A 15,369-nucleotide genomic window follows, 5' to 3' on the forward strand; every position below is an offset into this window, starting at 1 on the left:
TGCATTTAAAGCTTTGTCCACACCAGACTGGATCACCTGGTCCTGTAGAACTGGCAGGCTATCATTGCCAGTGACCCTTGGGATGGCTCCTCATCCACCCCTTTTGGAAGCCTCTTCCAGGCAGGGAAACCGAGGCCAGGTAGGGGCGGGGCCACGCTTGGGCCAATGGGCGTGTGCCCCGCCCCCAGCCAGCAGACGCGTCCTGGGAACAGCAACCCGCAGCCTTGCGAGCATCTGAGCCATGGCGTGCGCTGGGTTGCTCGCTGTGTGCTTGCTTGGGCCACCCGCGCCTCAGCCGCCGCGATACCCCGCGCCTGCTGCGGGACACGCGCTTTTCCAGGATGTGAGTAGGGCACCGGTGGGCGGGCGCAGGGCTCCCCAGGTCTCGGTCCTCTGTGTCCCTGTCTCTCCCTCCACATTTGTTGGTTCTGCTTCGGTCCCTCTCCCAGATTATCTGTTACCCTGCTGCTCTCAACCCCTTGCCTTTGTGTTCCTTATACTGTCTGCGCCGCTCCGTGTCTCTGCAACAGTGTTAGTATCCTCCACCCTAAATTTGCCCAGTGGGGCTAGGGGCTGTCAACACTGTCACAGCAGCCATCACCGACCTGCTCCATTGCAGCCCCTGCTGGGCTGAATGGACATGGGAGCTTGGTCCTAGAAGGAGCTCTGTCCTGCCCCTGAAACCTCAGGCCTGATACAAGGGTGGCAGAGTTCTACAGTTGGTAAGGGACCCCTCTCATTAGCAGCAGGTGGCACTGAAGCCCCTTGTATGGCTGTAGAGCATCCTGATCTGCCTCAGCCAATGCTCTGAGCCCCCCCCCCCCTTTATTAACCTTTCAATAATGTGCTCAGCTGGTCCTGGCCCTCTCCTGCCCATACTCCAGAGGTACTTGCCAGAGGGAGAGGCTGTCATGCCCCCTCCCCAATGCCCTGATGACTCAGCACATTGACCATGGTTCTTCAGGCCTGAGGAGACACGTTCCAGTCACAGATGGTGTCAGGGGGCACACTAGGATGTGGAAGAAAGTGTCTTTATTCCACGCTTAGCTCGTCTGTCCCACTCCCCAGCCAGGCCACACTGAGCTGCTGTGTGATCCCAATCTAGTAGCAGGCCTTCTCTGAGTCAGCCTTAGGGTTCCATTAGTTGTTTAGGCCAGTGACCCTGAGGGACTTGGTTGGAAGAGTTTAGCACTCAGGACCCTGGCCTACAGGGTTTCTGTCCAGACCCTGAACTTGATGCCCTTTGCTCGGCTGCTTTGGAGAACTGGTTCCTAGGAGGGCAGGACTTGAGAATGCTGCTTCATCACTGCCTCTACAAACAAAATCTGCTGACCCTTGCCATCCTCCTTGCCCCTCACACAAACGTGTCTGCACGGATGCCCAGTCTTTACAATGAGATGGCCTCTTCCCTGGCCCTGGGAAGGTTAAACTCAGGCTACTCCCTCACTACTAGTGGGAAAACCAAAGCACCCACAGAGGGCTAGCCACTGTCTGCCACTCTTCAACAGGCATAAGTGAAGCTCCTGTTCAGTGAGGGTGGATGGAGAATGAGGTGGACTATGGGATGACTCAGAGGAGTAGGGGTTCAGGTCTGATGAGGCTTCCACAGCTCCTCAGGATGGTTCGTGGCCCATCTGTCCAAGCTTCCTCAAGCTGGGACCGTGCCAAAGGCTGATACATCAGAGCGAACTCAGGCTAGCCTCCAGCTGTGGGAGGTGGAGGTACAGAGATCTGGCCAGGAGCACCTACCCACTGTGAAGCCACCCTGCAGCAGGAGGGAGTCGGTGTTAGGACTCGCTGTGCAGTCTTCCTGTACTTCCTTGCTAGAGGCTCCTGCAGGGCTGCCCTAAGCAGGAAGGCGATGCAGGGGACCTGGCTGGCCTGCTGGGGACCCACTGGCTTGAGAGGGGGACCCCTACCTCTCTGGCTCCACTCACAGCACCCACTCATTTCCCTTTGTCCCTTAGGTTTTCCGCAGAGCAGACAAGAATGGTGAGTGTGGCTTCTTCCCCTTGGTCCCACAGTGTGTCTGTGTGTGGGGGGAGGGGCAGGGTAAGAGAACTAGAGACTTGGAGGTACAGCCTAGGGTGATGTCTTGAGACCTCCAAATGGGAGATCAAGCAAGGGATACTGCCTAGAGAGCAAATGGTATGCAGAATAGGGAGCAGGGAAATGGGGTTTGACCTGAGCCTGGAAGTGGGGGGCTTATGTTAAGTAGAATGTTTGCTCAGTGATGGGTGCTTGTACAAGACCTTGTGATGTCCTTACAACAGCTTGCTGGGTGGGAATTCCTCATTCCATTTCATTAAAAAAAAAATTAAAAAAAAAAGGAAGTTTTTGTGTGTGTGTGTGTGTGTGTGTGTGTGTGTGTGTGTGTGTGTGTGCATCAATTGTCTAAGCCTTTATTTAGTGGGTCTGGGATACAGATCCTGGACTAGGGGGTGAGACATCCATTCAACCTCCACTTTCCTCCTCCTTGGACCTGCAGACTCATGTGTTTCAGACTCCTTGTGTCCCCAAGTGCTTGTCATTTTATGAGCCTCTTCAGACTGGTAGGGACCACTAATTTAAGACACATGCTGTCAGTGTATTCTGTGGCAGAGGCTCAGGCCCTTCTCATCTTTGCTCATCACTCAGACCAAATCCCATCATCTTTAAGAATCTTGCTCCTCTGTTCTCTGCCTCTGCTGATATGTCCCGTATGATGGGAAACTAACTCTCATCTGAGCCAGTCTGCTGCATGGCAGTCAAACTGTTAGAAGGCTTCACCTGCTTGTGACCCTGGGGCAAGGCTAGTTTATGTGGCCAGGGACTGTGCCACTAAGTCCTAAGCTATGATCTGGTGTGTTCCAGGCTGGTCTCTTGTATTCCCTTTTGGCAGATATTGAGTTCCTACCAAATGTATCCTGTACAAGTTGGGCTCGGTTTCCTTCAGCATACACCTTTGGGGGCTTTTGCCCTTTTGTCCAAAACAGTCAGGGCCACCACTAAGGTCAGAACCCTAGGCTATCTGACTGAGTGATTGAGAATGCTATCAGGACTTTGGGAGCCTGGATCTGGGGTCAGGACGCAGCCAGGACCCAAGGATACCAACTCCACGCCCTGTCTCTCCCCAGATGATGGTAAGCTCTCATTTGAAGAATTCCAGAATTACTTTGCTGATGGGGTTCTCAGCTCAGGGGAACTGCGGGAACTGTTCAGTGGCATCGATGGACATCTTACCGAGTGAGTACAATAGAAGCAATGACTTGCTGTGGCAGTGCCTGGCTAGGTTGTCCCACCCCACTGTGTCCCCTGCTGTCATGGCTCTTTCTGGAGGCCAGGGGGTGGGGAAAGACGCCAGAGCCCAGTGCGATGTTACCCACCCACCCACACCTTGTTCAGCTCCAGCCTCGTTGCTACGCTGCTTGCAGCTGGGCCCCCAGAATAGCCAGGCTTGAGTCACCACCCGTACTCAACCCTTCCATTCCCATGCAGAGGATGTCTGAGGACAGCTGGGTTCTGCCTGCCTCCGCCTGTGGATGTAGGTGCAGGAATACACATCTTCCCACATGTCCACATACACATCTGATTCAAATGTATAATCCTTCCCTGCTTCTCTATTTGGGTTCACACACACCATGAACATGCACAGCTGCCCTTTCCCCTCCCCTCCCGTCCCATCTCCTCCTTAGTATATATCACAGACTTGATCAACATTCAAGGCTTCAAAGGCTTGGGCTGATCCTTTGAAGTGCCGATGCCTCCCCGCCCCCAAACAGATAACCATGTCAGGCTGAGTAAAAGAATGGGACACTGGTGTCTATGTTCAGTTCACCAGGCCCAGGTTCTAAAAGTCTGATGGATGTTTTCTCTTTCTCTCACAGCAATTTAGAAACAGAGAAACTGTGTGGTGAGTAGGCCTATGCTGGCCCTTGTGTCCCAGCCCCTGGGCAGGTGGGAGTGGTAAGGGATGCTTTATGGGCTACTCTTATGGGATAGGAATGCAGCTGAGGAAGTCCAGGCTGGAGAGATGGTGTAGGCTGGAGCCCCTGAGCACTTTTCCTACCTGCAGACTATTTCTCCAAACACCTGGGTGTGTACCGGCCTGTGCTGGCTGCACTAGAGTCACTGAACCGCGCCGTGCTCACTGCCATGGACACTACAAAGCTGGTAAGTGCAGGGAAGGGTCTATGGGGAGCCTGAAACGATGGCTTGGTGGTGAGGTGGCACTCTTGCCTGCTGTGCCTTGGGGCTGTAGGAATGGAACTCGGGTTCAGATTTGGGTATTCCCACTTAATGACTGCCCTTTACTCCCTGATCATTTTCCTCATGTGGGTCATGGCGGCTCACACCTGTAGTCTCAATACTCAGGAGACAGAGGCAGGATGATTTGCTGCCAGTTTCAGGCCAGCCTGGCTAGAGTGAGACCCTGCAGAGGGAGGGAAAAGCAGAGATCTAGTGTTTTGTCCTTTGCTGTGTTCCCAGTACCCAAAACAATTCAGGCAACAATTCAGGTAGGTGTTTGTTGGCCTGATGTAATTGCTGGGGGTTGTCAAGCCAGGACCTAGCAGGCATGGGCTAGAACATTGGAGACATGATGCATGTCCACAGGTGCGTGGTACCTATGGGGCAGGGCATGTGAGGAGGCAGGTGTGTGTATATATGCCTGCCAGTGTGTTGGCCTATATTATAACCCGTGTAGATGTGTTGACAACCAGAGCTTCAGACCCTTAGTGACCAAAACCAAACAAACAAGAACCCCTCCCTTTATGTGTTTAGAACCATCTCTATCTCTGCCAAGACTAAGTGGTAGCTTACACGTTTTTCTTTTTGGAGACAGTTTCTATGTATAGCCTTGGCTGTCCTGGAACTTGCTCTGTAGACCAGGCTGGCCTTGAACTCACAGAGATCTGCCTGCCTCTGCCTCCTGAGTGCTGGGATTAAAGTCGTGCAGCACCACTGCCCCAAGGCAGCTTACACTTCTAACCCCCGAATTTGGAAGAGGTAAAACAGCTTGAGATTGAACCCAGCCTGGGCATATAGTTGAGATCCTGTCTCAGAAAACAGAGGAACAGTTCCCTCTCCCCAGGTTCATGGCTCTTCTGGGGGTGGAGTGAGCAGGCCTGAGGCTTTACTTTTTTTGGTACTTGAGGACAGGCCCTAAGGCCTTTCACTGCACATGCTAGTCACTGCCCTCTGACCCCACTTTCTACACAAGGGGAAATTGAGAACTTCGAGGATCATTTGAGCACACAGCCTAGGCCGGGCTTCTAGTTCCCTCGTGTAAGAGGTATTTTTTCAAGTGTTCTTTGAGCCTGGCCCTGCTGGACTGACATTCTCTGAACTAGTGGTGGTTTGGGTATTCAAATGAAAGCAAAATGAGGGCCAAGCTTAGTCCAGCAAGGGAAGAGGGCAGCCCATCCACATATAACCCTGCCAGCTGCAGACGCTTCAATCTGTTTATCTGGTTCTCCATGCTAGGACAGAGTTGCAGCCTCTGTCCCTGCAATACCCCTGGTGGCACCCACTCTACTTCAATATAAAACTCAATCGAACACTTCTCGCACCAGAAAAGGACCACACTCCTCGTACATGGCCCGAGTCACCCAGCGGCACTGAAAGGACTGCAAGGAGGCCATCATGGAACCTCCAGTCCACACAGCTGTGCCCCGCCCAGGTTGAGCCACCAGGCAGGGCTGCAGGGCCGGGCACCCATGCCTCTGGCACTGTGCCTCTAGCTCCAGGTTCATGCGCTCCACAAAGCCGGGGAAAAGGGTGGAACCACCAGCCAGTACCACCGTATTGGCCAGCCGTGTCCGCAGTGTTATGGGTATCTTCTGCAGTGCCTGGAAGGCCAATGTGGGCAGTCCTGGCTCAGGATGGCCTAAGAGACTTGGCTGGAAGAGGGGTTCAGGGCAGCGAAAGCGCTCGCTGCCCAGGTGCACATAGCAGCCATTGCTCAGGCAAAAACAGGCCCTCTGGTGGCGGGCAGGATTACAGATATCCCTGTGGAAATCTAGGGACACATAGCAGCAGCGCTTCTTGAGCTGTGTGATGGTCTTGCGGGGCAGAGCCTGCGGCTGAAGATCAGGGCACGTTGCCATCAACAGGTCTCGAAAGTAGCGCGACAGGCTGCTGCCTGCCACGTTCAGACGGAAGGTGGCCTTGTGCCACGAATGACCTGCGTAAATGGGTGTGGCGTGGCACACGCCCGCCCCGGCCTCCACAGCCAGCCCACTGAATGCTCCGGTGGAGCAGAGTGCCAGTAATGCCGTGCTGGCCATGTGGCACGCGGGCACTGTCAGGGCCTCGAACAGCAGCTCTGCCGCTTTCTCTCTGCCCTCCGGTGGTGCTGATGGTGAGTCACTCACTAGCACAGGCCACTGCTCTGGGTGGACCTGCAGGCCTCCCACCATTAGGCGCTCCCACAGTCCCTCCAGTGCGTCCCAGTCCACTACTACACCATGCTTGATGGGGTGCGCACGCGCCACGCCGCCCGCCAGCTCGCAACCCGGTGCTCCTGGCAGTACAGGCCGGTCCCAGCTTGGCATCAGACTCGAGCTCTTCAGCACAATGCGAGGCTGGATCTCCCCAGCGAAGCCCGCCTTGGTGAAGCCGGAGCCTTGATCTACCACCACCGCAACGTGGTCCAAAGAAGGCAGTCTGTGGACACGCCGGGTCCTGCGCGCCGACGCCACCTTCTGGTCTCGGTGTGCCCCGAGGCCCTGTGGGCCTTCTGGGCAGACAACAAGCTCTCAATTCTCAGCTCCACCTCTGGCTACGAGGCCCCGCCTACTAGGGTGGAGGTTCCTTTTGTGGCTCCACCCCAAAGAAGGGATGTGGCCTTGTTAGTACTTAATTCCTCCTTAGGGTCCCAGAGTCCTGGACTCCTAGGAAGTCTCTTGGCACATCACCTAGCTTGGCAAGAGAGTTATCTAGCTGTGGAGGTGGGAAGGAAAGGTTCGAGAAGGAACTTAGATTGGGCTCATTATGACCTCAGTCTTGCAGTGCCACCCCACCCCCTCTCTCCTGCACGGGGCTGATGGCAGTCATTTGAGGCCCCATAATAGAGCTGTGCTGGTGGACCAGCACAGCCGGTTAATTCTTTCTCCCAAATGCTTGGAGTTATCTGTGTACTCGAGTCGCATGCGCTATCCCTTCTGTACCAGTTCTAAAGGTAGAACTCTCAACCACACATCTACAGCTACAATGAGGGCTTCCTTGTGCTCAGCCGATAGCCACACAGGGGGTCTGGACTGACCCCTTCAGCTCTGAAGCTCACGTAACCACCTAAGCAAATCCAAATTTATCTTTCTGGTGTTCCTCCAAAAGACAGCAATGAGCCTCACCTCCTGGATAGACTATACTCTATAGGACCATTTTGGTTGCAAATAGAAGACTCAGATGCATTTAAGCTAAAATAAGGATTACACGGCTATTGGATGTGTTCTGGATCACAAGGGTAAAACAGGCCTTAGGAACAGAATCTGACCACAGGGTTGTGGTTAAATGGGAAGATCTCTGAAAGTTCCCAATTACAGCCCTGGGGAAGGGGATGATAGGGCCATCGTGGGTCAAGTGTGCATGTGCCGAGAACCACGTGACAGGGCAATTAGCTCTCAATACCTATGCTGTGCATGGGTCACACATTTTCTAGCATGATTCAAGCCTGTGGACAGTGACAAAAATGCATCCTTAAGTCCACGGCTTATGGCTCTAGTGAGCTGAGACCTTCCTCCTGCTACCTCTGGCCCCAGGGGAAGCATTCTGAGTTGTTCAACAGTGTGCAGCAGGAAAGACAGTTTGCTTTCTAAAGCAATCTGTTGCACTGATCCTCCTACCCCATCCTCTTGAGTGCTGGTATTATCTCAGCGGCTACAACTGGAGACGGTAACTTTAGGGTCTGGTCTGGAAGTTGGGTGTGGGATCCAAGAAAGTCAGCAGTTGGCTTCTGCCCAGAGCATGCTGCTTCTCTCAGGGATGATGCAAGGAGTAAGACTGGACCCTGAAGGCCACTGGTGACATGTCAGAGCAGGGGACAAACGCCGAGAGGTACTGCGGGAAGACAGCACATCCCAATTTTAGCCATGGGCTTTAGTAGGGGTAGTGGAGAAATAGTGGGAGCTATGAACAGGGAGAACAAACTGCCCTGGACAGGTTAAGGGTTTGGAAGAATCTTCTGGCTACATGTGGGGGTAGAGGATGGAACTGGGTACCTCAGGAGGAAAGGCCTTTGACTATCCTTTGACTACTTGGGGAGCTGAATACTTGGGAGTTACTGACCACTGCCGGAGTGAGAGGTCAGAGGCTCAAGCCCCTCTTCTTGAGTGTGTTGCCTTAGGTAGAATCCTAGGTTCCACACCACCATGGCTGGCTGTTCTTCCTGGTATGGTGTCTGTTAGCAGCCTGGGACCCTCCCTCCATCCAAGGTTTTTTGTTTGGTAAGTAGTTTATGTGCATTGGTGTTTTGCCTGCATGTGTATCCACGTGAGGATGTCAGGTCCCCTAGCATTGAAGTCACACACAGTTGTGAGCTGCCCATGTGGGTTCTGGGAATAGAACCACGGTCCCCTGGAAAGGCAGTCAGTGTCCTTAACCGCTGAGCCCCTAAGAGGGGTTTTTGAACATTGAGGACACTTGGAGACCTCAAGCCTTTGCCCGAAACAAACAGGTTCTTCCAAGTGTAGCCAAGTATAGACTGCTCAAGCCCACCTTGAGCCTGTAGATCTGGCATGAGCTGACTTTTGTGCCACAAAGATAAGGGAAAAACAGTCCTAGCTCCAGGTGGTGGTTAAGTACTCTTCATTCCTACTCACCCGAGGTTTCAGCTTTGAACCTGAATCCGATGGTCGGGACAGAGGTGGCAGACAACCAGGTTGCTATGTGCTCTTTATTGAGCAGAGCCCTAGCGCTGGGGGTCGCACCAGGCACTCAGGACCGCGGACGAGGGCAGCGGCGCCGCTTGCGCGGCTGCTCCTCGCGGGGGTCGCTTTCGCCACAGGCCTCACGATGGGTCAGCAAGTGCGCATACAGCGGCTGCCAGCCCTGCGGGGCCTTGGCCCCGCCACCCCGCCCGCCTGCCCCGCGACGCCCTTCCTCCTGCAGCCGCGCGTCCAGCTGCAGCAGCAGCACCAGGATCCTTTTCATCTCCCGCGCGCGCGCGCCTTCGCGCCTGTCCACGCCGTCACCTGCCCCACGCAGCATGGGCGCCACCGTTGGGAAGCATGTCGGGGCGCCGAGCACGTCCTCAGCTGGCCGCCCGGGCCGCGCATACGGGCCCGCTGCTGCCTCGGCCAGCTGCTGCCGCTTGTCCAGCGGGAAAAGCAGAACGATCTTGGTCTGGGGGTGGGCGTGTGGTGAGGGGAAGAACGCGCCCGAGCAGGGCATGAAGCCACTCCCGCGCCTCTGGAGGACCCAACCTGCCAAACCCCACGGTGCCATCAGGGCCGTTCAACCCACATCCCGGGAGGGGACCCTGCCTCCTCACAGGAACCCATCGTCCACCCTAGGCCGATCCACTGCGTACTTTCCCAGCCTTGATGCGGGGATTCTCACCCACCCGGGCGGAGTCAGGGGCCTCTCGCCATTGAAAGAAGGGGAAAGTGATGTGTTGTGAGGCTGTGGGCTGCAGAGAGGGAGTAAAGGTTATTCCACATTCCACGTCTGTGACCCCAGCCTGACCCCTGGTAAAGAGCCCTTGCTTCTGGGTCCTCTATACCACCTATGTCGGCTTCAGGGACCCCCCCCCAAAAGAGATTCTCTAACCCCTCTCATCTCTGGGTCTAAAGGCGTAGACCCCAGCACCCAGCATCCCCCTGGGCTCCCCATACTCACACTTGGCTTCTTCCGCTTGAGGTGGCTGAAGAACTGCTTATGACGGGCCTTGTCCATGTCAGGCGGCCCGTCCTTGCTGGCCTGACTGGGTGCTTTGATCCTCTTGTGGGAACTGCTGTTCCCCATGGTAGGACTGGTCACTAGAGGCCACTGCCCATGCTGCCTCGGCCCTGCCCTCTACCCAGGGGTCCCGTTTAGCCCCGCCCCACCAGGTGAACTGCATTGTGAGCTCACAAGTGACCTCACCACACCAAAAGCTCTGTTCCTCCCCTGGAACTCGGCTGAGAAGCTGGCCTCTATTCACTGTCTATGACCTCTTCCGGTCTCTAATTCCCACCTGCGAAACAGGGCTAGTGCTTTAACAAAGTGATGCTTAAAGGTGAGTAAGGGGAATTTCTGTGGCTATAATTTGAATCCTGGCCTGCCACTGATTAGGTGCTTAACCTTGGCTAAGCTCTAGGCCCCAGATATGAAGTGGAATCAACCATGGTTCCTACAAATTAGATTGGTTAAATGAAATTGTTGGGATGAGTCTGGTACAGGGTGGGTGGTTCTGCCAACCAGGGTTTTTTGCTTGCAAACGGCAGAGAACCGATCAGTCACACCTCCAAAGGGAAGTAACCGAAGAGATATCATGGAAACAGAACCCACAGACTTCAGGACAGGAATCAGGCACTATTTCATTGCATTTGTTATAAGCATGGCTCAGAAGGTACCATCTTGGTTGAGCCAAGGCAGGTGATAGACGAGAAATGAAACCTATGATAGATGTCACTGTGGAGCCTCGTCTTCATGCTCCCCAAGACTCTGAGAGTCTTACGTTTGGGTGTGTGGTGGGGGTGAAGACTTCTAAGGGCATCCTGTGACTGTCCAGGTATGTAGCTAGGCAGATTACTAACAGTATGTTCCATAACCGTGATGGCATTTCTATATTGAGAACAACGACGGCAGGCACTAGGCTTAGCTCTATGTAGCAAGTAACTGAGGGGAACCTCAATTCAGTATGGTGGGGAAATGGAGGCACACGGTGAAAGGCACAAGTGTGAGTTTCCCAAGGTGGTCAGCACAGGGTCTGAAGCATGGTCAGTCAGCCCGTGTCTGCAGTGGGCAGTGGTGGCGCACGCCTTTAATCCCAGCACTCAGGAGGCAGAGGCAGAGGCAGAGGCAGGTGGATCTCTGTGAGTTCATGGTCAGCTTGGTCTACAGAGCAAGCTCCAGAACAGGCCCTAAACTACAGAGAAATCCTATTTAAAAAAGCAAAACAACAACAAAAATGTTCCACCTCAAACAAAACAAAATTCTCCCTGTCCCTGCTTACCTTAAAGGAACCGAGGGGAGGCTGGTAGTGTGTAGGCAAGGGTATTTGTCTCTCTTTAGTGACCGGGATGTCTTGTATATGTAGTGTCTCACAAAATCCATGCAGAAAATATTGGTTACACAGATTGGTGAATGGAATGATGAAAGAACAAACAAATGCATATGTAGACTGTGAGTTTGGTTCCAACAGGTCAGTAAGAGGCCACATCACACATCATTTTGTACCAAGTATAAAACTGGCCTTACAGCTCTGTGCCCTCACCCTGCCTGGCTGTGCCCAGGAGCCCCACTGGCTGTGGCAAAGATGAAGACCAGCCTTAACAAAGAAGAGAAACTGAGATCCAGGAAAACCAGTGTATCAGTGGGTTGTGACCCTTATGAGTCAGCTTCATACCTGCCAGGATGAAAAAAAAAAAAAAAAAAAAAAAAAAAACCAAACCAAAAAACAAAAACCCGTCTGGACCAGGAAAAGGGCCCATTGGAAGCCAGGCACAGTGTTGCCCACCTTTAATTCTAGCACTGGGGAAGCATAGGCAGGAGGATCATGAATTCAGGGCCAGCCTGTGCTGTCTCGCAAGGAAACTAGAAAGTGAGTGAGCAGCCTGGGCTCTGCACCTTTCACTTACTTCCCTGTTGCTCTCACAAGCCAGGCTTAAGCCACAGCTCTTTGCCCTGCCCACAGGAGTATGAACAGGCCTCCAAGGTAGAGCAGTTTGTCACACGATTCCTGCTTCGGGAGACAGTGAATCAGCTACAAGCCCTGCAGAGCTCCTTGGAGGGGGCATCAGACACCCTGGAGGCCCAGGCCCGTGGTCAGCGGTACGTGAGTGTTGCTGACCTCTGTCTGGGCTGTGAGTGCCTTTTGTTCCTGCATTCCGAACTCCTCAGTGTCGTGGTCCATTCAGCCTTCTGGGATGGGTAGTTTGGGGGCTGGGCTTCAAAGACCCAGGAGACCTGTCATGCCCCACCTAAGCTTGGTCTTGTGCTGGAATCCCAGTCCTTGACCCTATGGGTCTGGGGACAGAAGGCTGACCTTCTACTTTCTAGGTTGGATGAAGTAAATATGGAGGTGCAGAGGAGGTTCCATGGCAGCAGGCGGGCAGGACGCAGAGCCCTGAGGAGCATCAGCTGGTCACCAACCTGCTCTCCTGGATCCTCTGATACAGGTGTGCTTGTAGCAGGGTAGGAGCTGGCTGCATAGAGTCCAGGGGAGATGTGGCATCTCCTATTCTCTCAAGGCTTTGCTCTGCCACTGTTCCCAGTTCATCCTGAGAGGACTCTCAGGTTCAGGGGCCCCTGGCTGATGTTCTCCTGGTCCTGTCAGGGTGGAATTCAGAGGCTGAGCTGCACTGGCGGCTGCAGGTCAACCGCCTCCAGGAGCTCATAGACCAGCTTGAATGCAAGGTAAGCAGCTGGGTGGCCAGTGCCCCTGAGAGATAACTTCTGTGGCACTTGCCCAAACCAATACATGTTAGAGGCTCAGCCTATATTCTTGTACCTTGCAGGCACCCCGGCTGGAACCCCTTCATGAAGAGGACTGTGCCAAGGGTCCTGACTCGGTGAGCTTGGAAAAAGTACTTATGAAGAAGGGTAATGGCTGTCTACTCAGACCTGGTAGGCAGATGCTGGGTTCTGGTTCTTGCTCTGTGACCCTCTTAGGTTCTCTGTTCTCTGTATCTCTGACAGTCAGGCCTGAGGTAGGGATGGAACCTAGAGGGCACAGTGGGAGGTGGTACAGCAGAAAAGGATGGAGTCAGAGATGCTGGGAGGTCTTGTCGGTTGTGGGGACCTGAGCCCACAGCGGGCAGATCCGAACCGTATTAGCAAGGGTGAAGTTCTACTCCGAGCCTCGCCTACCCCAGTGACTAGCTGCTCTCTTGCCAGCACATCCTTGTGGCACAAAGGCAAGTACAGGTGGCAGAGGATGCCCTGCAGGATTTTCAACGTGCCCTGTGCTGCTACATGAACTTCACAGGGGCCCAGAGCCATTGTCTGCAGTGAGTCCCTGGCTAGCTAGTGGGATGGCTGAGGTGGGCAGGGTTGAGCAGGGAGGGATGGTGGGCTGGGTACTCTGGGCAGGGCTCTCACAAGACCACTGGCAGGTAGGCAGTGGTGGTCACAGCCCTGGTCCAACCTGGCCACCTCTTTGGCTCTGCAGTGTGTCTGCGGAGAAGACGCTGGACCATGCTGCCTTCACCCTATATGAGCTCTGGCAGGATGAAGCCTCCTGGAGGAGGTGAGTGGTGGCTTAACATCTGACACTTAGTGTGGGTTCTGGAGGAGTTTGGACTAGGTTCAAGTCCTACTCTCCTGTCCACTGGCTGTGTGATTTCAGATAACTGACCTAACATATCTGGGTCCCAGATGAGATGATGTGTAAAGAATGAATGCAAATTAGGTGTCAAGTGCATGCCTGTTACATCAACACTGAAGGCAGAGGCAAGAGAGCTCAAAAGTTCAAGGCCAGTCTGGGCTACAGAGCAAATTCAGCATAGTCCTGTCTCAAGACAAACAAACAGACAGACAGAGAGAGTAACACAAATTGGCCAGGATGGCACAAACCTAAAATCCCAGAACTTGAAAGGCAGAGACAGGAGGATCAATTATTTAAGGCCAGTTAGCAAGACCCTGTCTAACACAAACTCAAAACAATACAATGCCAGGTGCGAGTAGGCACACAATGAATGTACAGTATTGTTAGTGTATGACCCTGTGCCTTCATTTAGTCCTTGCAGTAGTCTAGTGATGTAGGTACCTTGTTCCCATTTTACTGAGGGAGAGGACTGAGGCTAGAAGTAGTAGAAGGGTTGGTGCCTGAATCCTGGCAGCAGGACTAATCTTGGGTAACCCAGAGCACTGACCTTAGAGCAGATGGTTGCAGCCTCTGTCTATTCCATGGTCCTCCCAGGCACCAGCAGTCACCCTGCAGCAAAGCCTTCCAGCGTACCCTCATCGATCACCTGCGGGCCCCGGACACCCTCACCACTGTGTTCTTCCCAGGTGCGCTGTATCCCTGTGCTCCAAACAGCTCTGGGGCCCAGGAGGGGCAGCCCCCCCATAGCTCCTGACCCCCCCAATCTCTTACTCACAGCCTCCTGGTGGATTGTGAATAATAACTGAGTTGGATCTGCCTAAGCTGGTGACTCTCCAGCCCAGCCTATCATTCTAGAGCCTCCTGCACTGGTCAACTCTACACTAAGACCAAGGAGCCTGCCTGTTCTCAGGCCAAGGGCCTGATCAGCTGGTAGAAGGTGTCAGCACAGGGATCAGAGATGGGGCTACTTGCTTATTTATTTTAATGTTTCTATCTTCTAAGCACCCAGGCTTCTGCCTGACCCAGGAAGCCCAGATTCTGGTCCCTTTATTTTCTGCCTTGCTGTGTGACCCAGGCAGATCCCATCCCTCTCTGGCTGCCTAGGGGTATCCCGCTTTCTCCTTGCTGTTTTGGGGTCAGGTTTCTGTTCTTCCTCAACCAATGGCAGAACCAGGGCTGATGCTCAGGGACCCCCTCAAACCCTGGAACATTGACCCCTGAGGCTAGGCCAACTCATAGTCTGTAGTGTAGAAACCTGGGTGTCTATCACCCTTGTAGGTCAGTCCTAGAATTTCTAGCATCAGGGGCTGTACCGGAGACCTCTGGAGGATGCAGGGTTGGTTTGCATGTTACTTGCATATCATTTGCATGATCTCACCCCACCCATTGGCATCTCAGGACACTATGAGAGCCCCAAGACCTTGCAGAGTAGCAATAATTTGGGCTTAGAGTTGTCTGTTGCCCCCAGAGATCACTGAACCCAAGTCTGGGACCCCAGCACAGAGGCAATAAAGTTGGTGGTCACCTGCGGTGTTGCCTCTGTCTGTCTCTCTTCTCTCCCTTGGCAAGGCCAGCCTTTCCTGGCCACCTTGATTCAAAACTCAAGAGAAGGAAGTTGCAGTTGGTTCCTAGCCGAAGCTGCCTCACAGGAAGAGGGAGGAGCTTCATCATCACTTTCAGCTCAAGGCTATACTCCAGATCCTACTTCCACAGCTCTGCCTAGGAAAGGGGAATGATACGGTCCAAGCTCAGCTTCACCCTACAGAGCCTTCTTGGTGTTCCAAAGAGCCTGCTTGGCTGGATTCCTGAGTGCACCTATCTCATGCCAGAACCTGCCAGCAATCCTGTCCTCATCACTGTCTCCTAATAGCAAGCATATCCAGAAGTCCTACCAGCCGTAGCGGGATGGGGGACTCCCATAG

The 15,369-nt window shown here is 53.8% G+C and overlaps 3 protein-coding genes across 5 annotated transcripts; 1 reads left to right on the top strand and 2 right to left on the bottom strand.

Moving 5' to 3' along the window:
• Positions 1–150: 150 nt before the first annotated feature.
• Positions 151–14,383, top strand: Necab3 (N-terminal EF-hand calcium binding protein 3). 2 transcript variants are annotated; one of them, XM_051192808.1, is made up of 13 exons: positions 181–343; positions 1,968–1,992; positions 3,117–3,225; positions 3,867–3,892; positions 4,055–4,152; positions 11,816–11,952; positions 12,181–12,299; positions 12,458–12,537; positions 12,639–12,692; positions 13,018–13,130; positions 13,292–13,369; positions 14,042–14,133; positions 14,225–14,383. In XM_051192808.1, exons 1-13 carry the CDS (start codon positions 242–244, stop codon positions 14,251–14,253), a joined length of 1,062 nt encoding a protein of 353 aa, XP_051048765.1. In that variant the 5' UTR covers positions 181–241; the 3' UTR covers positions 14,254–14,383. The 2 variants fall into 2 exon arrangements, with proteins under 2 accessions (XP_051048757.1, XP_051048765.1); XM_051192800.1 differs by lacking the exon at positions 1,968–1,992 and having other exon boundaries at positions 151–343.
• Actl10 (actin like 10) lies at positions 5,428–6,900 on the bottom strand. Its single transcript, XM_051192821.1, has one exon. It carries the CDS (start codon positions 6,531–6,533, stop codon positions 5,529–5,531), a length of 1,005 nt encoding a protein of 334 aa, XP_051048778.1. The 5' UTR covers positions 6,534–6,900; the 3' UTR covers positions 5,428–5,528.
• Positions 8,859–10,041, bottom strand: CUNH20orf144 (chromosome unknown C20orf144 homolog). 2 transcript variants are annotated; one of them, XM_051192832.1, is made up of 3 exons: positions 9,817–10,040; positions 9,509–9,607; positions 8,859–9,321 (listed from the first exon to the last, which is right to left on the bottom strand). In XM_051192832.1, exons 1-3 carry the CDS (start codon positions 9,940–9,942, stop codon positions 8,914–8,916), a joined length of 633 nt encoding a protein of 210 aa, XP_051048789.1. In that variant the 5' UTR covers positions 9,943–10,040; the 3' UTR covers positions 8,859–8,913. The 2 variants fall into 2 exon arrangements, with proteins under 2 accessions (XP_051048789.1, XP_051048797.1); XM_051192840.1 differs by lacking the exon at positions 9,509–9,607 and having other exon boundaries at positions 9,817–10,041.
• Positions 14,384–15,369: the final 986 nt, after the last annotated feature.

This window comes from Phodopus roborovskii, unplaced genomic scaffold, assembly GCF_943737965.1.
Source record: "Phodopus roborovskii unplaced genomic scaffold, PHOROB, whole genome shotgun sequence".
NCBI lineage: Eukaryota > Metazoa > Chordata > Mammalia > Rodentia > Cricetidae > Phodopus > Phodopus roborovskii.